Below are 26,111 nucleotides of genomic sequence, written 5' to 3'. Positions count from 1 at the left end.
AACACGCTTTCTTCAGCGTTGCTCAAGGTGTGCAGAGCGGCAGTGGAGAAAATCTCTCTTAGCAGAAGACTTCATCCACTATAAGTTCATGCTCAAAACCTATAACTCTGCCCTTTCTCTGGCCAAACAATCCTACTTCACCACCCTCATCACCTCACTATCCAACAACCTAAAACTACTTTTTGAAACCTTAAACTCCCTCCTCAAACCTAAAGTACAGGCCCCCATCTCCAATCTCAGTGGTGAGGATGTGGCCACTTATTTCCTAGAAAAAAATCAACCACATCCATCAGGATATCTCAGCCCAATCTCCTCAGTGCCTGGATCCCCTTCCCTGCCGCACCTCAAGCTCATTAGACATCTTTGAGCCTGTTTCAGAAGAAGAAGTTTCCAAGCTCCTCACTTCTGCCCGGCCTACAACCTGCAATAGTGACCATATTCCTTCACCTCTCCTGCAGTCTCTCTCACCAGTGGTCACCACTCACCTGACTAAAATATTTAACCTCTCTCTTTCTTCAGGTATCTTTCCCTCCTCATTTAAACATGCCATCATTACCCCTTTACTTAAAAAGCCATCCCTGGACCAGAAATGCACGGCTAACTACAGACCTGTCTCTAACCTTTCCTTCATCTCTAAACTCCTGGAACGCTTGGTCCACTCCAGTCTAATCCGCTATCTCTCGGATAACTCTCTTCTCGACCCCTTACAATCTGGTTTCCGCTCTGTACACTCCACGGCAACTGCCCTCACAAAAGTCTCTAATAACAGCTAAATCCAAAAGTCATTGCTCTCTGCTGATTCTCCTGGATCTATCTGCCGCATTTGATACTGTGGATCACCAGCTCCTTCTCACTATGCTCTGCTCCATAGGCCGCCTCAAGGACACAGCACTCTCCTGGTTCTCCTCCTACCTCTCTGACCGCTCCTTCACTGTATCTTTTGCCGGCTCCTCTTCCTCTCCTTATCCCCTTACTATCGGGGTTCCACAGGGCTCAGTCCTGGGCCCCCTCCTTTTCTCTCTGTACACTGCCCCTATTGGACAAACAATCAGCAGATTTGGGTTCCAGTACCATCTCTATGCTGACGACACCCAATTATACACTTCTTCCCCTGACATCACTCCTACCCTAATTCAAAATACCAAGGATTCTCTGTCTGCTGTCTCTAACATCATGTCCTCCCTCTAACTGAAACTAAATCTCTCCAAAACTGACCTACTTGTGTTTCTCCCTTCTACTAACATCACTCTACCCAACATCGAAATTACCCTGGAGGGTTCCACCATAACTCCCAAGCAGCATGCCCGCTGTCTTGGGGTGATATTCAACACCAAACTTTCCTTTACTCCCTATATCCGATCACTCACTCGCTCCTGTCACCTAGATCTTAAAAACATCTCCAGAATCCGACCTTTTCTCACCTTTGAAACTGCTAAGACTCTTACTGTCGCTTTTATTCATTCTCGTCAGGACTACTGCAACTCTCTAATGATCGGTCTCCCTCTTTCCAAACTTTCTCCTCTCCAATTCATCTTGAATGCGGCAGCCAGGGTCATATTTCTGTCCAGCCGCTTCACCGATGCCTCCATCTTGTGCCAGTCATTACACTGGCTACCCATTCACTACAGGGTCCAGTATAAACTCATCTCTCTCACCCACAAAGCTTTCCACAGTTCTGCACCGCCTTATATCTCCTCTCTCATCTCCGTCTATCGCCCTACACGTGCCCTCCGTTCTACAAATGACCTAAGACTAACATCCCCCGTAATCCGAACCTCGCACCTCCGTCTCCAAGACTTCTCTTGTGCTGCGCCAGCTTTCTGGAATGCACTTCCCCAGACGATCAGATTGATACCTAGCCCCGACCTATTCAAGCGCGCTGTAAAAACCCATCTCTTCAAACAAGCCTACCACATCAACTACTCTTTGTCGTGTTCCCTCCTTCCAAATATTATCTGCATGTGAATCTGCACCCTACTATTGATCTGTCTCCACACCCTCCATGCACATAACTGCACTTGATACTTGACTATTGCACTTAAACACACGGGCTGATGACCGGATCATGCAGCTTTATATGAAAATCCCTATTTATTATAATTGCCAGACCTGAAATAACAAGCACTTTTCACCTATTGTGTCCCCCCCATTTCCTTGTAGATTGTAAGCTTGCGAGCAGAGACCTCACCCCTAATGTCACTGTTTAAATTGTCTTAACTTGTACTGAATTTATTGTCTGTACATGTCCCCGCTTAATTGTAAAGTGCTGCGGAATATGTTGGTGCTATATAAATAAAAATTATTATTATTAAATGTTCTTTTTTTTAAACATTCCAAAAAATTCCTGTGAAACACCTGAAGGGTTAATAAACTTCTTGAATGTGGTTTTGAGCACCTTGAGGGGTGCAGTTTTTAGAATGGTATCACACTTGGGTATTTTCTATCATATAGACCCCTCAAAGTGACTTCAAATGTGATGTGGTCCCTAAAAAAAAATGGTGTTGTAAAAATGAGAAATTGCTGGTCAACTTTTAACCCTTATAACTCCCTAACAAAAAAAAAATTTGGGTTCCAAAATTGTGCTGATGTAAAGTAGATATGTGGGAAATGTTACTTATTAAGTATTTTGTGTGACATATCTCTGTGATTTTAGGGCATAAAAATTCAAAGTTGGAAAACTGATAAATTTTCAAAATTTTCGCCAAATTTCCGTTTTTTTCACAAGTAAACCCAGGTAATATCAAATATATTTTACTACTATCACGGAGTACAATATGTCACGAGAAAACAAAGTCAGAATCATCAGGATCCGTAAAAGCATACCAGAGTTATAACCTCATAAAGGGACAGTGGTCAGAATTGAAAAAATTGGCCTAACGTGCAAACCACCCTTGGGGGTAAAAGGGTTAATTATGTGATGTCATAGACCCAATGAAAAGCAGAAGAATTAACTGGGTAGAAAGGCAAAATGAGCAATTGTAAGTACACAATGCTATAATATGATTGCAATATTATAAGCGAATACAAATTTTGATGGGAGTGCTTCTTTAAATTTCACAATTTAGGATGGAAGAGAAGTATAGCAGCCATGAAAAAAAAATAATTACCTTATTAAATACGTTGTCAAAGGCAATTTCTGTTTGGAGAGCATATTTGGTCACAACATCTGGTTTTAGCTTCTGTTGAGAAAAAAAATAAAAGAAAATAAATAAAAAGCATATTAAATACACCAAGTCATAGCTTTACTAGGATTTTTCACTTTGAATACCCAGTGTGGAAAATTCAGAGGAATCAAGGCAGCAAAATGCAAAAAAAAAAAAACAAACATAAAAAAAACCCTTGAACTTTAATCCATATTAGTTAATACAGGAAGACAAAGCTGGCAACGTTTTGGCCATAATTGGCCCTGTTGAAACCTAAAAAATACAGTTTTGTAAAGTCAATTATGGCTGAAAAGTTGCCGGCTTTGTCTTCCTGGTTTACCTAATATGGATTAAAGTTAACATTTATTTTTTAAATCAAGAACTTGTGGTTCTGCTGCCTTGGCTTATCTGGACTTTGTACGCTGTTTTTGTACCTGGTGAGAGATAAGCACAAGTTTGTCAAAGGTGCATATGAATCTACTATTGGACCGAAAACCCAGTGTGGCCATATTGGGCACCTCTGCACTACTATTTTCTCCCTTCAGAGAATTATGTTGCATTACTAATTAATGCAGTAAATGTAAGCTAAATATTAACCCAATTCACTTCTGAATATCTCATCTGAAGGATCTTACAGCTTTATACGGCTCCAAGTGCTTTACGTTCCCTGCCCAGCTATATAAAGGTCGTACGGCCCACAGCTGGAGAACGCGGGCAAGATCAGCATGCACATACGAAATGTTGACTGGTTTTCTTCTGTGATGATATGGCAGCACACAGTTTGGAGTCTCCATCAAAGATTCCATCAAATTGCCAGATATAATATTGCAGAATTCCAACACATCCAGTAAAATGAGAGCTGCCATAACAAATTAGAGCTACCAGTCTATATCTACAATAATATATACCTGACAGGAGCCCGTACAGTCTGTATCTACAATAATATATACCTGACAGGAGCCCGTACAGTCTGTATCTACAATAATATATACCTGACAGGAGCCCGTACAGTCTATATCTACAATTATACCTGACAGGAGCCCGTACAGTCTGTATCTACAATAATATATACCTGACAGGAGCCCGTACAGTCTGTATCTACAATAATATATTCCTGACAGGAGCCCGTAAAGTTAGTATCTACAATAATATATTCCTGACAGGAGCCCGTACAGTCTGTATCTACAATAATATATTCCTGACAGGAGCCCATACAGTCTATATCTACAATAATATATACCTGACAGGAGCCCGTACAGTCTGTATCTACAATAATATATACCTGACAGGAGCCCGTACAGTCTGTATCTACAATAATATATTCCTGACAGGAGCCCATACAGTCTGTATCTACAATAATATATACCTGACAGGAGCCCATACAGTCTGTATCTACAATAATATATACCTGACAGGAGCCCGTACAGTCTGTATCTACAATAATATATTCCTGACAGGAGCCCGTACAGTCTGTATCTACAATAATATATTCCTGACAGGAGCCCATACAGTCTATATCTACAATAATATATACCTGACAGGAGCCCGTACAGTCTGTATCTACAATAACATATTCCTGACAGGAGCCCGTACAGTCTGTATCTACAATAATATATACCTGACAGGAGCCCATACAGTCTGTATCTACAATTATACCTGACAGGAGCCCGTACAGTCTGTATCTACAATAATATATACCTGACAGGAGCCCGTACAGTCTGTATCTACAATAATGTATTCCTGACAGGAGCCCGTAAAGTTAGTATCTACAATAATATATACCTGACAGGAGCCCGTACAGTCTGTATCTACAATAATATATACCTGACAGGAGTCCGTACAGTCTGTATCTACAATAATATATACCTGACAGGAGCCCGTACAGTCTGTATCTACAATAATATATACCTGACAGGAGTCCGTACAGTCTGTATCTACAATAATATATTCCTGACAGGAGTCCGTACAGTCTGTATCTACAAAAATATATTCCTGACAGGAGCCCGTACAGTCTGTATCTACAATAATATACACCTGACAGGAGCCCATACAGTCTGTATCTACAATAATATATACCTGACAGGAGCCCGTACAGTCTGTATCTACAATAATATATACCTGACAGGAGCCCGTACAGTCTGTATCTACAATAATATACACCTGACAGGAGCCCGTACAGTCTGTATCTACAATAATATATACCTGACAGGAGCCCGTACAGTCTGTATCTACAATAATATATACCTGACAGGAGCCCGTACAGTCTGTATCTACAATAATATATTCCTGACAGGAGCCCATACAGTCTGTATCTACAATAATATATACCTGACAGGAGCCCGTACAGTCTGTATCTACAATAATATATACCTGACAGGAGCCCGTACTGTCTGTATCTACAATAATATATACCTGACAGGAGCCCGTACAGTCTGTATCTACAATAATATATACCTGACAGGAGCCCGTACAGTCTGTATCTACAATAATATATACCTGACAGGAGCCCGTACAGTCTATATCTACAATAATATATACCTGACAGGAGCCCGTACAGTCTGTATCTACAATAATATATACCTGACAGGAGCCCATACAGTCTATATCTACAATAATATATACCTGACAGGAGCCCATACAGTCTGTATCTACAATAATATATTCCTGACAGGAGTCCGTACAGTCTATATCTACAATAATATATTCCTGACAGGAGCCCATACAGTCTATATCTACAATAATATATACCTGACAGGAGCCCATACAGTCTGTATCTACAATAATATATACCTGACAGGAGCCCGTACAGTCTGTATCTACAATAATATATTCCTGACAGGAGCCCATACAGTCTGTATCTACAATAATATATACCTGACAGGAGTCCATATAGTCTGTATCTACAATAACATATTCCTGACAGGAGCCCGTACAATCTATATCTACAATAATATATACCTGACAGGAGCCCATACAGTCTATATCTATAATAATAGATATCTGACAGGAGCCCGTACAGTCTGTATCAGGGTGGATAAAAATCAATGTTAAAAAAAAAAAAAAAAATCGGATTTTTTTTTTATTTAAATCGGATTTTTTTCAATAAACTGCTTTTTGAGGAAAATATTTATTTTACCTGGTTCTTCCATCATGAGATAAAGCTGAGTTGTTTAACTCAGTAGAATAAAGGCTGTGTATGTGTAACATTCACAATGCCATGTTCTTTCAGAGGTTTCTGTAGGATTAGTGGGCAGTTTCTCTCCTATATTATCACAGACGCTCGCTTTACTTACGCAGTTCTCAAAACTGAATTAGACTCCGCAGAGGTCCCAGCCTCTTCTTCACGGCAACAATGTTACAACATGAACAGAGTTGAGAAAAAGACCTTAATCCTATTGTTCTACAAACCTATGAATACAGAATCAACCCCTTCAGTGCCAAGTCCAAGAAGTTAGACAATATGTTTCTGATTGTTTGGAGTGGAATAGATCTGCACAACACAAGAAGAATGTGAATCTAAGTGTGAGGAGGAGGAAGGGCAAGCAGACAAGAAAATGAAAGTGAAACTTTGAGCACAATACTGCAGCATAGCCACAGACAGACAAGTCTGGATCTGTTTGTGTGTACGATCTGAGGTTTGTTACATTCTTTCCTTATAATGGCAGCAGGCCGTAAAAGAAACCCAGTTTGGGAATATTTTAATGAAGCTCCTTCGCCTATCGGTAAGGCAGGCATGCGTGCAAAATGCAAACGATGCAACAAAGATGCAAGGCCTGGTGGCGCGAATGAGGCAACATCATGAGAAGTGCGGTGATGAAGATGACCAAAGAAACACTTCTGAACAGGCAGGATCTTCAGGTTGGTAAACATTTTTATTGAATCCTATTTCTAAAGATTGAACTGTCATGTGTGAGAAAAATTATATTTCTTATTATTACTGCATGTTACTGTCATTTGGTACAGTTATGAAGAAAAACAAATATTCCTTTTGGGTCAGGGGCAGTGATGTGTTGTGTACAATAAGCAGAAATTGTATAAACAATAAAATAACAGCATTGACTTTTTTTGTTTAGGGGAATTCATGGATTCTGGAAACTATCCACGTCCAAGATCACCATCATCCTGTTCTACAGTTTCAGAGTTATCCATCCAGCATAGTGCTTCATTAGCAGCAGCATCATCATCATCATCAGACACCCACAGCCACATATCACCATCACCCAAAAGGAAGAAAAAACCTTTACCTCCTGGAACCACCATAGATAGGTTTGTGATAAGAACTAGCAGATTAGAAAAAGAGTTGATTGATGAAAAAATTACCCAGTTTATTTATGCAACAAACTCTTCTTTCCGTCTGACTGAGAACCCACATTTCATTAATATGGTTCAGTCACTGAGACCAAGATACAGTCCACCCAGCAGAGCTGATGTTGCAGGGAAACTGCTGGATCAAGTGTATGACAGAGAAATGGAGCAATGTGCAACAGCTCTGGAGGGTAAAATTGTTAACCTAAGTATTGATGGGTGGAGTAATGTCCACAATGATCCTATTGTATGTGCTTGTATAACAACAGAAGAAGGTAAAGTCTTCCTTGCACAAACAACTGATACGTCAGGAAATGCACATACAGCAGAATACTTACACGAAGTGGCAGTAAAAGCTATAACGACATGTGAACAAAAAATTCAAATGTCTAGTACGCAGTTTGGTCACTGACAATGCTGCAAACGTATCCAAGATGAGAAGAGATTTAGAAGAGCAGGGAGGGAATACAAAGCTGCTAATAACATATGGTTGCAGTGCTCATTTGTTGCACCTCTTAGCCAAAGACTTACCGTATATACTCGAGTATAAGCCGACCCAAGTATAAGCCGACCCCCCTAATTTTGCCACAAAAAACTGGGAAAACTTATTGACCCGAGTATAAGCCTAGGGTAGAAAATGCAGTATTTACCGGTGAATTTCAAAAATAAAAATAGATGCTCCATACCGTTCATTATTGCCCCATAGATGCTCCATATACAACTGTGCTATATAGAATGCTCTGCACCATTGATTATGGCCCCATAGATGCTCCTTATAATGCTGTGCCATATATGCTCTGCACCTTTGATTATGGCCCCATAGATGCTCCTTATAATGCTGTGCCATATATGCTCTGCACCTTTGATTATGGCCCCATAGGTGCTCCTTATAATGCTGTGCCCCATATATGCTCTGCACCTTTATGGCCCCATAGGTGCTCCTTATAATGCTGTGCCCCATTTATGCTCTGCACCTTTATGGCCCCATAGGTGCTCCTTATAATGCTGTGCCCCATATATGCTCTGCACCTTTATGGCCCCATAGGTGCTCCTTATAATGCTGTGCCCCTTATATGCTCTGCACCTTTATGGCCCCATAGGTGCTCCTTATAATGCTGTGCCCCATATATGCTCTGCACCTTTATGGCCCCATAGGTGCTCCTTATAATGCTGTGCCCCATATATGCTCTGCACCTTTATGGCCCCATAGGTGCTCCTTATAATGCTGTGCCCCATATATGCTCTGCACCTTTATGGCCCCATAGGTGCTCCTTATAATGCTGTGCCCCTTATATGCTCTGCACCTTTATGGCCCCATAGGTGCTCCTTATAATGCTGTGCCCCATATATGCTCTGCACCTTTATGGCCCCATAGGTGCTCCTTATAATGCTGTGCCCCTTATATGCTCTGCACCTTTATGGCCCCATAGGTGCTCCTTAGAATGCTGCTGGTGCTGCCATAAAAAAAAAAAAAAAATCACATACTCACCTCTCTTCTCAGGACGCCGGCGCTTTCAATAATTACCTGCTCCTCTGCGGCTCCGTCTCCAGCACTGACGCTCAGCAGAGGGCGCGCACTGACTACGTCACAGCGCCCTCTAACCTGAACGTCATTGCTAGAGGACGCTGCAGACGGAGCCGGAGCGAGGAGCAGGTAATTATAGCGCTGCGCTCCCCTTACCTGCTGCGGCGCGGTCCCTGCAGTCCCTGGCTTCTCCGGCGCTGCAGCTTCTTCCTGTAATTGAGCGGTCACATGGCACCGATCATTTACAGCAATGAATATGCGGCTCCTCCCCTATGGGGGTGGAGCTGCCTATTCATTTCTGTAATGAGCGGTGCCATGTGACCACTCAGTGCAGGAAGAATCTGCAGCGCCGGAGAAGCCAGGGACTGCAGGGACCGCGCTGGGAGCAGGTAAGTATGATTACACAGCCCCCGCTCCCCCTCCCCTGCTGACACCCGGGTATATGACTCGAGTATAAGCCGAGAGGGGGACTTTCAGCCCAAAAAAATGGGCTGAAAATCTCGGCTTATACTCGAGTATATACGGTAAGTGTTCCAGAAATAAAGGCTAATGTTGTTGAAATTGCTAAATACTTCCGTAATAATCATTTTGCTGCAGCAGCTCTGAAAAGGATGGGTGGAACCAAGCTAACGCTCCCACAAGATGTTAGATGGAACTCTGTGGTGGACTGTTTTGAGCAGTGTATCAAAAACTGGCCTATTCTGATGACACTTTGTGAAGAAAATCGAGATAAAATAGATGGCACTGTCACGGCTAAAATCCTCAACATTGGGCTTAAGAGAAATGTTGAACACATGCTGAGCTTCCTGAAACCCATCTCTCAAGCTTTAAACAAAATACAGAAAAATAGCTGTTTTATTGCGGATGCTGTTGAAATTTGGAAGGAACTGAGTGAACACTTAAAAACAGAACTACACATGGACAGAATTAAATTACAAGCAGTAAACAAACGAATGGGACAAGCACTGACTCCAGCTCATTTTTTGGCAAATATTGTCAATATACAATATCAGGGTCAAAACCTAAGTGCTGAGGAAGAGGAGTTAGCTATGACATGGGTATCCAGCAATCATCCATCTTTAATGCCAACTATAATAAACTTCAGAGCTAAGGGGGAACCATTCAAGAAATATATGTTTGCTGAAGATATTTTAAGGAAGGTCACACCAGTAAACTGGTGGAAGTCACTTAAGCGCTTGGATTTAGGGACTGTTCAAGTAATGATTTCACTTTTAACAGCAGTAGCTTCTTCTGCAGGCGTTGAAAGAATATTCTCTTCCTTTGGACTCATTCATTCTAAATTGAGAAATCGGTTGGGACCCAATAAAGCAGGAAAGCTTATTTTTCTTTTCCAGATTATGAATAGGAACAAAGAATAAGATGATGATGAAGATGACGACAAGTGAGCTACAGAGGACAGCAGGGACAGTAGTATTTAAGTTTTTCATGCGTTGGCTGAGCTGACAGTCTAAGTTTCTTATAATTAATATATATATATATATATATATATATATATATATATATATATATATATATATATATATATATATATATATACATATATATATACAGTGGGGCAAAAAAGTATTTAGTCAGTCAGCAATAGTGCAAGTTCCACCACTTAAAAAGATGAGAGGCGTCTGTAATTTACATCATAGGTAGACCTCAACTATGGGAGACAAACTGAGAAAAAAAATCCAGAAAATCACATTGTCTGTTTTTTTATCATTTTATTTGCATATTATGGTGGAAAATAAGTATTTGGTCAGAAACAAAATTTCATCTCAATACTTTGTAATATATCCTTTGTTGGCAATGACAGAGGTCAAACGTTTTCTGTAAGTCTTCACAAGGTTGCCACACACTGTTGTTGGTATGTTGGCCCATTCCTCCATGCAGATCTCCTCTAGAGCAGTGATGTTTTTGGCTTTTCGCTTGGCAACACGGACTTTCAACTCCCTCCAAAGGTTTTCTATAGGGTTGAGATCTGGAGACTGGCTAGGCCACTCCAGGACCTTGAAATGCTTCTTACGAAGCCACTCCTTCGTTGCCCTGGCGGTGTGCTTTGGATCATTGTCATGTTGAAAGACCCAGCCACGTTTCATCTTCAATGCCCTTGCTGATGGAAGGAGGTTTGCACTCAAAATCTCACGATACATGGCCCCATTCATTCTTTCATGTACCCGGATCAGTCGTCCTGGCCCCTTTGCAGAGAAACAGCCCAAAAGCATGATGTTTCCACCACCATGCTTTACAGTAGGTATGATGTTTGATGGATGCAACTCAGTATTCTTTTTCCTCCAAACACGACAAGTTGTGTTTCTACCAAACAGTTCCAGTTTGGTTTCATCAGACCATAGGACATTCTCCCAAAACTCCTCTGGATCATCCAAATGCTCTCTAGCAAACTTCAGACGGGCCCGGACATGTACTGGCTTAAGCAGTGGGACACGTCTTGCACTGCAGGATCTGAGTCCATGGTGGCGTAGTGTGTTACTTATGGTAGGCCTTGTTACATTGGTCCCAGCTCTCTGCAGTTCATTCACTAGGTCCCCCCGCGTGGTTCTGGGATTTTTGCTCACCGTTCTTGTGATCATTCTGACCCCACGGGGTGGGATTTTGCGTGGAGCCCCAGATCGAGGGAGATTATCAGTGGTCTTGCATGTCTTCCATTTTCTAATTATTGCTCCCACTGTTGATTTCTTCACTCCAAGCTGGTTGGCTATTGCAGATTCAGTCTTCCCAGCCTGGTGCAGGGCTACAATTTTGTTTCTGGTGTCCTTTGACAGCTCTTTGGTCTTCACCATAGTGGAGTTTGGAGTCAGACTGTTTGAGGGTGTGCACAGGTGTCTTTTTATCCTGATAACAAGTTTAAACAGGTGCCATTACTACAGGTAATGAGTGGAGGAAAGAGGAGACTCTTAAAGAAGAAGTTACAGGTCTGTGAGAGCCAGAAATCTTGATTGTTTGTTTCTGACCAAATACTTATTTTCCACCATAATATGCTAAAAAAATGCTAAAAAAACAGACAATGTGATTTTCTGGATTTTTTTTTCTCAGTTTGTCTCCCATAGTTGAGGTCTACCTATGATGTAAATTACAGACGCCTCTCATCTTTTTAAGTGGTGGAACTTGCACTATTGCTGACTGACTAAATACTTTTTTGCCCCACTGTATATGTGTATGTATATATATATATATATATATTGTTTAGCCAAATTAGTTAACAAACATGGATGTTTGTTTAAGCAAATAACTTATGCTGTAATGTTGTTATTGTTTCAGTTGAATAAATCTATTTAAATTGTTATTAAGGTCAGGATTATTTTTCTCCTTCCTAAGTACAACAGAACAGTGGTGTCCAAATATGAATGATTAACCCATTAAACTGGGGAGAAAAAAGTAATATAAAAAGTGATTCTAAAAATCTTCATCTACTTGCATGTTAAAGTAGCAAGTACTAGTTTAGGTAAAAACTTTGATTTAAATCACTGATTTAAGTCAAGCCTTACTGACTAGTGATTTAAATCGTGATTTAAATCAGTTAGATTTAAATCAAATCCACCCTGGTCTGTATCTACAATAATATATTCCTGACAGGAGCCCGTACAGTCTATATCTACAATAATATATTCCTGACAGGAGAACGTACAGTCTGTATCTACACTAATATATTCCTCCTGACAGGAGCCCGTACAGTCTGTATCTACAATAATATATACCGCCATGTTCACAATGTAATAGTTTTGACACTCCAAAAGCAATAGGTGTAACATGGAGAAAACACTGGCTCTCATCAGAGACCAACTGAGTATGGAATCCAAATCGAATGAACAGCGCTCCAGCCTGGTGTAGTAATAATGCAGAAAAGGTTTTTATTCAGCCATGGTAAAGCAACGTTTCGACCACAAGTCGGTCTTTTTCAAGCATACAAAATGGTGCCAAAGGCTGGCTTAAATAGTGTGGATACCACACAGGGCACCAATCACCATCAAGTCACAGCCCACATTAAAATACTATACAAAAAATAACATATAACAGACATCAGACGCATGTGTATAGACAAGTCCCCTGTGGACATATTACCACCATAAACATCAAATAAATAATATATATACAAATACATATTCATGCTTTGTTTATCTTATAATCCACTGGATGCATCATCGTTTCCATGGAGATCTTCGACCAATGGATCCATTCCCATTGTGGACTTCCTGATCAGTTAAATCCAATAGAGAATAGCAGCGCCAAAAGGACAAACAACCTATCCAATACCTTCATATAACATGACCCTTCTCTATTAACCAATTCGGTATATTTACTTATATTGAGCAGGCTTACATCATCGCCAAGCGTCCCAAGTGGTTTAAAGATATGGAGGATTAAAATGGCGGCCGTGTTTTCTCCTGGCACATGGGGCCTAGCCAATTCTCCTACAATACCAGAAGAGGTAAATCCATGACATCTAGGAGACATAAGAAACCACAGGAGAGGAAATACTCAAATTTTGGGTTTACCACAGCTGAATCTGACTCCACAGATGACTCGAATATGGGAGGAATAAAGGGAGCTAATTTTTTTAGACACAGAAAGGATGGACAAAACTACCCCAGGAAACGTGGTCGGAGAGGCGGCCGTAAGCACAGGAGCCAAGGGTCGTCCCAGAGAACAGAGACAAGGGAGGACAGCCACAATGAAAACGAGGAATATGAAGAACAATTGACAGATGACAGAGAATTGGTGGTAAATATTTCTTCTGTTACGTTGTCTGAGATTGAACTTAAGATACTATCTAAGGGACTGTCCTTTTGTCCGTCAAATAACCCGGATTGGTTTTGGAATGGAGATTGACTTACAAGCTTTTTTTAGGAGGTTGAGATTGTCATCTTATTTCTCTGATAAAACCAATGTTACAAAAAATAGATGTGAGAAATTCTACACAAGGTTTTTCTTTAAAGGAATTGGGATTATATAACAAGAGTATGTTTCAGCCACCTAATAGAAATCATTTTATTGAATCATATATGGAATTGGTACAGAGTGAAGTTGAAAAACTAAAGAATACCTATAAACCTCCAGCATATCAAAATATGACATTGGCTGAAAGGAAGGCCGTGGGTATTTTGGCAGACAATGCTGCATTAACTATCAAAAGAGCCGATAAAGGCGGGGCAGTGGTTATTATGGACAGTTCCAAATACAAAGTTGAGATACTTAGACAATTGGATGACCATCTTGTATATAAGAAGTTATCTTGTAATCCTACTTTACGTTTTCAGAGGGAATTACAGCTTGTGGTCAGTGACTCCATAGCCATGGGACTCATTGACCACAAGCTGTCTGAGTTCTTGATTGTGGATACACCGGTTATACCAGTGCTGTATGTGTTACCTAAAATCCACAAGGATTTATTTAACCTTCCGGGTAGACCGATCGTCTCGGGTAGGGGTTCACTGTTTAATAAGACCACCATCTTTCTGGACCGAGTGTTACGCCCCTTTGCTGTGTCAGCGCGGTCTTTTATCAGAGACACAAATTATTTTCTTTACAAAATTGATGATGTGACAATTTCAGATACTTCTATTTTGGCATCGTTCGATGTGACATCGTTGTACACATCAATTGAACACGACAAAGGCCTTGAGGCTGTTTGTTGTGCGCTATCGGGCTCCGATGTGGCCCCGAAGTGTGCACAGCTTGTCCTCACACTGTTGGAGCTCATCAACAGGAGGAATTATTTCCTCTTTGGGGATGAGTACTACCTTCAGTTGAGAGGTACCGCCATGGGGTCCAATGTGGCCCCAACCTATGCTAACATCTAAAAGGCGGTATTTGAGGACAGGTTTGTGTACCAATCCAACATGTGGCGCCACGTCAGAGATATTTTTTTGATATGGGATGGTAGTTTGACGGAACTGGGGGCCTTTCATAATAGCCTTAATGGAGTATATTCAGAATTGCAATTTACATTGACACACTCAACAGTCCAAATACAATTTTTGGACACTTTGGTTTACAAGGATGGAGATAGATTGAAAACCGATATTTTCGTGAAAGAGAAGGATAGGAACAGTTTGCTGTTATTTGACAGCAATCATCCAAGGAGGATGGTGGATTCACTTCATTGGAGCCAATTATTGAGAGTGCGTAGAATACTGTCTCACGAAAATATGGTTGACCAACGATTAAAGGATATGTGCTCCAAATTTATAGCGAGAGGTTATCCGAAAGAAGAAGTGAATAAGTTCAAAATAAAGGCCCGTAACTCTTCACGTGAAAGTGTCCATAAGAAAACCTCCATGAAACGCTCTTGTGAACGTATCCCGTTTGTATCTACGTACAATTCGGTTAGTAATTGTATTAGTGGGATCATAAAAAAACATTGGGCCCTTTTGCAGCGTGGCTTACCCCAAGTCACAGATTTCAAATCATTTCCTATGATGTCGTATAGGAGGGAGATTTCAAATCATTTCCTATGATGTCGTATAGGAGGGGAAGGAATCTGGGTGACAAATTGGTTAGATCAGATATTGGTACATCAAAGGTTTCATGTCAACAGACTTTGAGCGCGCCAAGAAATGGGAATTTCCCATGCCTTGGCTGCGCCTGCTGTAACAATATGTTGAAAGGAGAATTTTTTTATCATCCCCATACTGGGAAAAAGATTTACTTAAAGGAGAGGTATACCTCATCTATATGATTACCTGCCTCTGTGGCCTTATGTATATTGGGGAGACCACGATGGAAGTGAGGGCCCGTATCAGTAAACATAAAAGTACCATCAGGACGGGACTTACTGAATTGCCGGTCCCTAAGCATTTCATGGAGAAGAAACACTCGGTAAATCAACTAAGATTTAGAGTCATAGATAGTGTTCCAACCTTGGTTTGAATACAGACTTTAATCTACATATGTGTACCCCTTAATATGATAGTTCCTCTCTTAAGGTTGATGTCGTCATTCTTTTTATGATGTTTTTATGACCCGGGTGTATGTATGTGTGTTTTAATATATGTTTTTGTTTTACTAGACATGGACAATGAATGTGACAGTCGCTGGATGGACGTTTAGGACAATTCAAGATTTGGATCATGTGCATAATTGGCACATTGGATATATCATATATAAAGCATGAATATGCTAGAATTGTTGCCTCCTGTCTAGGTTCCGACTGTCCCATTATGTTTGTCATATTTGTTTTTTTCCCACTGTTGATTGAGCATGATTTTGTTTTTCTATATATACTATTTTCCTTTTTAAGTCTTTCACTTCCCGTAGATCCTTCCCTTATTGTGAATTATCATTTGTTGCCTATTTGCGTCTCCCGGGTAACCGGTCTGAGTGGCCATCACAGGTGACCGCTGCTTTGTGGCATAGGTATGCATCACGTTTGAGCGTGTCTCCATTGCGGTATGGAGCGCGGCTTCTGCGTGGTGCGCCTGCGCTTATACGCTGTGGTCTCTATGACAATCTGCGGCTCAGTGCTGATGCCGTGATATGGACACATTATATTGATGCAAGCATGCTAAATATAAGTCAGTATGCCGGATTGGTCACTAAGGAAACGCCATGTTGTTTATTAGCGTCCCACCCACCGGGTAACCGGTCTGAGTGGCGGTCGCATGTGACCGCTGTTGTGTGACGTAGATGCGCGTCACGTTTGGGTGTGTCTCCATTGCGATCTTGTGATGGAGCGCGGCTGTTACGTAGTGCGCCTGCGTTCACACACTGTGGTCTCTATGACGATCTGCGACGCAGCGGTGATGCCGAGGAAAGGACGCTTGGCGATGATGTAAGCCTGCTCAATATAAGTAAATATGCCGGATTGGTTAATAGAGAAGCGCCATGTTATATGAAGGTATTGGATAGGTTGTTTGTCCTTTTGGCGCTGCTATTCTCTATTGGATTTAACTGATCAGGAAGTCCACAATGGGAATGGATCCATTGGTCGAAGATCTCCATGGAAAAGATGATGCATCCAGTGGATTCTAAGATAAACAGAGCATGAATATGTATTTGTATATATATTATTTATTTGATGTTTATGGTGGTAATATGTCCACAGGGGACTTGTCTACACATGCGTCTGATGTCTGTTAGATGTTATTTTTTGTATAGTATTTTAATGTGGGCTGTGACTTGATGGTGATTGGTGCCCTGCGTGGTATCCACACTATTTAAGCCAGCCTTTGGCACCATTTTGTATGCTTGAAAAAGACCGACTTGTGGTCGAAACGTTGCTTTACCATGGCTGAATAAAAACCTTTTCTACATTATTACTACATCCGGCTGGAGTGCTGTTCATTCGATTTGGATTCCCTAGAATACCCAGGAGAGTTCCCTGGACATGGAACGGGCGCCCCAATAAGGCTACTTTCACACTAGCGTCGGAATCTCCCCGTCGCAATGCGTCGGGCCGAGATTCCGACGCTAGCGTTTGTTGTGCTGCACATCGGAGGCAGCGGATGCATTTCTCCGGCGCATCCGCTGCCCCATTGTGAGGTGCGGGGAGGTGGAGGCGGAGTTCCGGCCGCGCATGCGCGGTCGGAAAAAGCGGTCCGTCGGCTGCAAAAAACGTTACATTTAACCTTTTTTGCTCCCGGTGGTCCGCCACAACTGTCGCAAGACGGTTGCGACGTGTGTCAATACGTCGCACTGCATCGCTAATGTTAATCTATGGGGCAAAAACGCATCCTGCAAACAACTTTGCAGGATGCGTTTTTTCCCCTAAACGACGCATTGCGACGTATTAAAAAAAACGTCAGTGTGAAAGTAGCTTAAGTGAGTGCGGTCAGTCACCTTCCTATTTTGTATACAACTGAGTATGGAGTCTTACAGACAACATGCCATAGGAAAATATGTAAATTACCCATCTTTATGAATGAAAGGAGACATCTAGCAAATATCACCTAGGAGAGGTAGCTTCCCTTTAAGAGTCAGTGGCTGACCCTTTAACTTGCCTTGCAAAATGGGTAGCCTATCTACGTATCAATGATGTTCATAAAGTACATGAGGTCTCTATAAAGCAAAACTTGGTCCAAAGGTTTCATAACTTTAGAATGAAAAGAACAATAACGTGATTTGCTTTAAAAAAACAAACAAAAAAACACCAAAAAGAAACCCCCACAAGGATAAATAGAATTCTCCGAGGTGCAATCCATCTCCGAAAGGGCTGGACGTCTTACAAGGCTGACATCACTGACCAACAGGTATTGCACTTAGAGCGAGGAAAACACAAGGCGGACAGTCAATCATGCGTCTCAAAAGTTTTCATTTTCCACAATATTTCCGATTCTAAATTCTTCTTCAAGACATAACATGTGACAGCCTGATCAGTTTTCCTGGTGCACATGGGTAACACATTCAGGATTTTTTTTTTCTTCTACATAATATTTTCAGAATTATCCCATTTGGATAGCAGAATATATTCTTTTTACTTTTTAATTTGAATTATGTTTTAATGCTGAGATTTAGAAATGAGCAGATTTATTCACATCAAATTCAGTAATTTGGCATGTAGCCACTCCATGCATGCACGACCCTATGGCTCCCGAGAGGAATAACGGAAGGGCCTCTATGCACAACCCTATGGCTACCGGGAGGAATAACGGAAGGGCCTCTATGCACGACCCTATGGCTCCCGAGAGGAATAACGGAAGGGCCTCTATGCACGACCCTATGGCTACCGGGAGGAATAACGGAAGGGCCTCTATGCACGACCCTATGGCTCCCGGGAGGAATAACGGAAGGGCCTCTATGCACGACCCTATGGCTCCCAGGAGGAAAAACGGAAGGGCCTCTATGCACGACCCTATGGCTCCTGGGAGGAATAACGGAAGGGCCTCTATGCATGACCCTATGGCTCCCGGGAGGAAAAACAGAAGGGCCTCTATGCACGACCCTATGGCTCCCGGGAGGATTTCTGACATGACATAACAGCGGCGCCCAACTGATATTGGACTAGAACTTTACCAGGGCCTGACATCACACCAGACTCGATAGTAAGCATATTGCGTCATTTCGTCTGCCATGGTTTACAAATTCGCCAACACAGATATATAATTTAGGTATTACTAAAAGGGGATATCCCCAAACACAATGTGCAAGTGATGCACAGGATAGGAAATAAAGAATAGTTGCTGGAAGTCCAACTGCTGGGATCCCCACTGATCATGAGTGGTCCTGAGGAGCAATAGATTCCATGTGTGACCACTGGTCTATTCACTTTCATAAGAGCAATACTGCCCATGCTTGGCCACCACTGTCCTAGACAATGAATAGCTCCCGGACTCACAGTAATCATACATTTATCATCCTATTAAGAGGTGAGAATTGTTATTTGTGGGATAACGACAAACAAAAATTAACCCATAAAACCCTATACTGAAAAGTTTTATAACTTTCTAACACACCTCTGTGTTTTCAAAGACAGCTGATGTACCAGACACTGGCAGTATGATTTCAGACAAGTATGTTTTTGCCTCTGAAAACCTGTTGCACTACAGAAAAAGAACATACTTTAAAAGCTGTGGGGACCGAGCCGCATGGGAGACTAGTTAGAAAGATGGGTCCCTGGTGGCATCTCCCCGCCTGCCACCAACGACTGATACATGCTGCCTGTGGACTGGGGTAAGGTTCCCTTTAATATCTTACCATATTCAAGAGCTCCGCTTGTGATCACTGAATGGTAAGTCTGATGACTAAAACCGATACGGACTAAAAATGAATAAAGGAGGTATTTATTTTAAAGTGGGAAAAAAACTCTGATGTGTGAAAAAGGCTTATTATAATTATGCAAAAAGAAGAATTTCTAGTTTTGTACCAATAGCAATTCCCTGAACTTTCCATCTAGTTTCATAAAGTAAACTATGACAGCTTATGGAGAAAAAACAAAAACAAAAAAACAGATGAAGAACAATGAAAAAAGTCAACTATTAAAAATAAAATGAAGTCCCTAGATAAGGGTAGCTAAGGTCCCAATTTTCATCCATTATAGGTGAAACCTAAAAATAGCAGCAAAAACACACACATACAGTACAGACCAAAAGTTTGGACACCTTCTCATTTAAAGATTTTTCTGTATTTTCATGACTATGAAAATTGTACATTCACACTGAAGGCATCAGAACTATGAATTAACACATGTTGAATTATATACTTAACAAAAAAGTGTGAAACAACTGAAATTATGTCTTATATTCAATGTTCTTCAAAGTAGCCACCTTTTGCTTTGATGACTGCTTTGCACACTCTTGGCATTCTCTTGATGAGCTTCAAGAGGTAGTCACCGGGAATGGTTTTCAATTCACAGGTGTGCTCTGTCTGGTTTAATAGGTGGGATTTCTAGCCTTATAAATGGGGTTGGGACCATCAGTTGTGTTGTGCAGAAGTCTGGTGGATACACAGCTGATAGTCCTACTGAATAGACTGTTAGAATTTGTATTATGGCAAGAAAAAAAGCAGCTAAGTAAAGAAAAACGAGTGGCCATCATTACTTTAAGAATTGAAGGTCAGTTAGTCTGAAAAATTGGGTAAACTTTGAAAGTGTCCCTAAGTGCAGTGGCAAAAACCATCAAGCGCTACAAAGAAACTGGCTCACATGAGGACCGCCCCAGGAAAGGAAGACCAAGAGTCACCTCTGCTTCTGATGATAAGTTTATCCGAGTCACCAGCCTCAGAAATCGCATTCCGCGTCCTCTGCCTGTGACGTTCAGGTCAGAGGACGCGATGATGTAAATAGTTTGCGCCGCCCTCTGCCTGAACAGTCACATCCAGAGGACCCGGATGGAGCGGTGCGCAGCGGTGGAAGAGGGAAAGGTGAAGATAGCAAGTGCCGGGGGCCTGAGCCAGCAGCGACTCTGGCACCTGATCCCTATAGCGCGTCGGTGTCCCCACCTGCTCAGGCCCCTGGCACTCGGCACCCAGCGACGAGAGGCGAGTATGTCTTTTTTTATTATTAATCGCAGCAGCATAGGGGGCATATTTTACTATGGAGCATCTTATGGGGCCATCAACCTTTATGGAGCAGCATACGGGGCATATGGATGGGAGCAGAACATGACAGAACGGGGCGCAGGATGGGAGCAGCACATTACAGTATGGGGGCGCGGGATGACAGGAGCACAACAGAATAGGGGCACGGGATGGGAGCAGCACATAACAGGATGGGAGCAGCACATAACAGGATGGGAGCAGCACATAACACAATGGGGCGCAGGATGAGAGCAGCACATGACAGGATGAGGGCTCAGGAAGAGTGTAGCACATGACAAGATGGTGCACAAAACAGGATGGGGGCACAAGATGGTAGCAGCACATCACAATATTAGGGCGCAGGACGGAAGCAGCACATACCAGGATGGAGACCATATACCAATATAAATGCTCGCCACCCGGGCGTAGAACGGGTTCAATAGCATATATATATATATATATATATATATATATATATATATTTATTAAGGCAAATTTAAAGCCGCGATTTGCAGTACCATAAAAAGCTATGAGATTTCAGAAAGGTCATGGATCATGCACACACTTTTTTTCCTGACTGATTTGGAAAACTGCTGCGTTTTTGTAAAATGCAGCATGTCACTTCAGCCTTTTTTCACCCATAGAAAGTAATGGGTAAATGCAAAAATGCAGTTATAAGGTTTTGCTGCGGTTTTAGTGCAAAAACCTTATGGAAGCTGCATCTAAAAGTGCAGCTCGAACACATGAAAAGCAGACGTATGAATGAATGAATGAATGAATGAATGAATGAATGAATGAATGAATGAAGCCTACGAGGATATATTTTTCTAAATTTCCTTACATTGAGACATTTTTGTGAATATGCTTTTTATCCATGATGTATTTAACCAATTACCTTGCAACCAAGGTTGCAAAGTTTAAACAATGCGATAGAAGGCCTAGAACAAGAACCCATAGTCCAGAGAAAGAAGTCTGACCAGAAAAAAAGAGATCCGGATGCAATGTTGGTCAAGTAGCTTAACCCCATCACAACATGCACAGTGTATGTGCGGTGAGATATATGTGTGTGTGTGTGTGTGTGTGTGTGTGTGTACAATATATATATATACATACATACATACACACACGGTGTTCCAAATTATTATGCAGATTGAATTTAAGTGTCTTAAAGATTTAATTGTTTTGTTTTTCAAATAAACTCGTGGATGGTATTGTGTCTCAGGGCTCAATGGATCATTGAAATCAATCTTAAACACGTGATAATTAGTTTTCCAGGTGATTCTAATTAAAGGAAAACTACTTAAAAATGATGTTCCACATTATTAAGCAGGCCACAGGTTTCAAGCAATATGGGAAATAAAAATGATCTCTCTGCTGCTGAAACGCGTTAGTGCAATGCCTTGGACAAGGTATGAAAACATTAGATATTTCACGAAAACTTAAGAGTGATCATCATACTGTGAAGAGATTTGTGACTGAAACAGAGCACAGACAGAGTTTATGCAGATAAAGGCATAATGAGGAAGGTTTCTGCCAGACAAATTCATTTGATTAAGAGAGCAGCTGCCAAAATACCATTACAAAGCAGCAAACAGTTATTTGAAGCTGCTGGTGCCTCTGGAGTCCCTCGAACCTCAAGGTGTAAGATCCTTCAAAGGCTTGCTGTGGTGCATAAACCTACTATTTGGCCACCCCTAAACAGCGTTCACAAGCAGAAACGGTTGTAGTGGGCCCAAACATACATGAAGACTAATTTTCAAACAGTTTTGTTTACCGATGAGTGTTGAGCAACCCTGGATGGTCCAGATGGATGGAGTAGTGGATGGCCACCATGTCCCAACAAGGCTGCGATGTCAGCAATGAGGTGGCGGAGTCATGTTTTGGGCCGGAATCATGGGGAAACAGCTGGTAGGGCCCTTTAAGGTTCGTGAAGGTGTGAAAATGACCTGGCAAAGTATATAGAGTTTCTGACTGACAACTTTCTTCCATGATATAAAAAGCAGAAACGTGCCTTCAGGAGCAAAGTCATCTTCATGCATGACAATGCACCATCTCATGCTGCAAAGAATACCTGAGTCATTGGCTGCTATGGGCATAAAAGGAGGTAAACTCATGGTGTGGCCACCATCTTCCCCTGACCTCAACCCTATAGAGAACCTTTGGAGTATCATCAAGCAAAAGATCTATGAGGGTGGGAGGCAGTTCACATCAAAACAGCAGCTCTGGGAGGCGATTCTGACTTCATGCAAAGAAAAACAAGCAGAAACTCTCCAAAAACTCACAAGTTCAATGGATGCAAGAATTGTGAAGGTGATATCAAAGAATGGGTCCTATGTTAACATGTAACTTGGCCTGTTAGGATGTTTTGGAGTTAAATAGCTTTTTTGTTCAGTGAATGTGACCTCCTAATGCTGCAAATTCCACAAATGAGCATTTTCAGTTCTTTAAAAAACATATCAAATGTTTAGAAATTCTACTGTGCCTAATAATTTGGAACAGTGCATTTTGAGTTTTTATTCATTTTGGAGATTATACTGCGGTCTGAGACCGCATCAATCACGGCTGTCACAATGGACGGGGTGATCGAGATGTCACCTTGCCTGATTAACTTTTTTGGCACGGATTGGTCAGTAACTACGGTATTCATCCAATCAGTACCAAAAGGGTTGATCTAAAATAGCAATCACTACTCTACACACCATCTTTTCCTGACGAAGGACTAAGATCCGAAACGCGCGTCGGGGTGCGCTATTACGGGACCTGGCTGACCCTCCTATTAAGGTATATTGTGTACATATCCCTAGTTGTTTTATACCGTGCACTTGTATTTATTTTGCTGCGGGGCTCCTGCTGTATCTCCTCTTCTGAGGAGCACGCTGCACATTGCATTGCACAATTAAGGCACCTGTGGACATCTGGTGTTGCGGTATTGGCATTACATCTAAGATCTTCTACATACATATTGATAGCCTCCACTTTTGCGACATTTTGCACATTACATGTTCCAGTACTAGGTTACTTTACACAATTGCAAATCCTGTCTTGTTACTCTGCACTCTATTTCTTGCACTTTATATTACTTGCACTATATATTGTGAGGCATACTACGATCTATGTTATATGCAGGTTGAGAGATATATATTGGCAGCTCTTAGCACTTGATATTTTGCACTTTATATTTGCACATTATATGTTTTAGCATTTGATAGTTTTTTTATTTTCACAGTTTTGTAGGTATTACACATTGTCTTAGGCTGATATATATATACATACTGGCATTTCCTTGCCTTTTTGTTACCTTGCACTTTATCCATTTTTTTCACTTCATATATTACCTACACTATATATTGTGAGGCATATTGTGAGGAATACCACGACCCATTTTATATGTAAATTGATATATAGTAGTGGCCTTTAACACTTGATATTCCGCACCTTATATATTACAATTTGCACATTTTATCATCTGGATGATATATTGCTAAAGTTTTTTTTATTTTTTCATCATCTCTCTTGGGGCTGAACTACCTTGGATTTAAAATATATGTATATAATTGGGTCAGCCTCTACCATCTTCTTTTATTAAATTTAAATTATTGATGTAAATATATATTTTTTTGTCCTGTTATGCGCACAAATTGTTATATTATTTTACTTGCCAATCAGATATAATAAAGGCATTCTTTATATCTATCCTTGTCTTGGTCACTTCCTCCGGGTACGTCTATATATTGGCTGTGTTTGTTCTGAGAGTGGGCATGCAGAGCGGTTCTGTAGATCCTCTGTGCACCTGAGAGAAAGAAATATCATTGATGGACAATGCGATCCATCTCCTGTCAACCGATCTGTGTTTATAAAAAAAAAAAAGTTTGCGCCGAGCAACTTTATAGGTACAGCCTTACTGCAATTTTTTTATACAAACCTTTCATTTTTTTCTTCTAAATTTGTCTATATATATATATATATATATACATATATATATATATATATATATATATATATATATATATATATATATATATATATATATATATATATATATATATATATACAGGGTGGTGCGCGGTAATTTGCTTTTTTGCACTGCATGCTGTGGCGGCACTGTCGGTCGAAGAGAGGGGAGAGTGGGTGTGGCTTACAGTGGCTGATGGGAGATTTGTATTCCTCTGCCTTTCAGTTGCCATCATGCAGTGGACACGTGAGGAGAGGTCATTTTGTGTTGAAGCGTATTTTTCAAATGCCCACTCGATCATTGCAGTGCAGCGTGCTTTTCGTTTACAATTCGCTGTTCCTCCATGCGGACGTGTTCCTGGACGGCAATCAATTGTAAATTGGGTGAATGCATTCAGAACAGCAGGGAATGTGTCATGTGTACGAAGGGGACCTGAGAGAAGGATTACAACACCACAAAACATCGAGAGAGTTAGAGCAGCAGTACTGCAATCTCCGAAACGCTCTGCTCGGAAGCAATCATTTGCTCTTGGCATTTCAAGACGTTCACTCCACCGGATTCTTCATGATGAACTGAATTTTCACCCGTATAAAATGTGCGTGGTCCAACATTTGTCAGCATGGGACTATTTGACACGGCGGACCTCTTGTGAAGACATGTTAGCAACGATACCCCGTGACGCAATTGTGTTTTTTCCTGATGAGGCACATTTTCACCTCAGTGGGTGTGTAAACAAACAAAATATGCGTTACTGGAGTGAAACAAACCCCAGAGAAGTTCACGAGAGACCTCTGCATTCGGACCGCGTCACTGTGTGGTGCGCCATATCACGAGTAGGCATCATTGGTCCTTACTTTTTTCAGGATAATGGTCGTGCCATAACTGTGAACTCCGAACGGTACTTGTCTATGATACAGGATTATTTTCAGCCGGCTCTTGAGGCAATGGAACTAGAGGATACATGGTTCCAACAGGATGGTGCCACTGCACACACAGCGAGGGTTACCATGAATTGTTTGAGGCAAATGTTTCCTGGACAGCTTATCTCTTTGAGGGGAGATGTGAACTGGCCAGCACACTCACCAGATTTAGCCCCATGCGATTTTTTCCTTTGGGGTTACCTGAGGTCTAAGGTGTATATCAACCGTCCCAACACCTTGGAAGACCTAAGGAACAATATTGAAGCTGAAATTGGCAGAATACCAGTGGA

General features: G+C 41.4%; 1 protein-coding gene across 3 annotated transcripts in view; it reads right to left on the bottom strand.

Moving 5' to 3' along the window:
• Positions 1-26,111, bottom strand: part of SRFBP1 (serum response factor binding protein 1) — a 139,610-nt gene that overhangs the window by 39,510 nt on the left and 73,989 nt on the right. For all 3 annotated transcript variants that reach the window (XM_069753482.1, XM_069753497.1, XM_069753489.1), the window contains one exon: positions 3,108-3,179. In XM_069753482.1, the coding sequence (XP_069609583.1) occupies positions 3,108-3,179 (72 nt within the window). The remainder of the gene's footprint in view (positions 1-3,107; positions 3,180-26,111) is intronic.

This window comes from Ranitomeya imitator, chromosome 1 (genome assembly GCF_032444005.1).
Source record: "Ranitomeya imitator isolate aRanImi1 chromosome 1, aRanImi1.pri, whole genome shotgun sequence".
NCBI lineage: Eukaryota > Metazoa > Chordata > Amphibia > Anura > Dendrobatidae > Ranitomeya > Ranitomeya imitator.
This window is presented reverse-complemented; position numbering and strand designations above follow the sequence as displayed.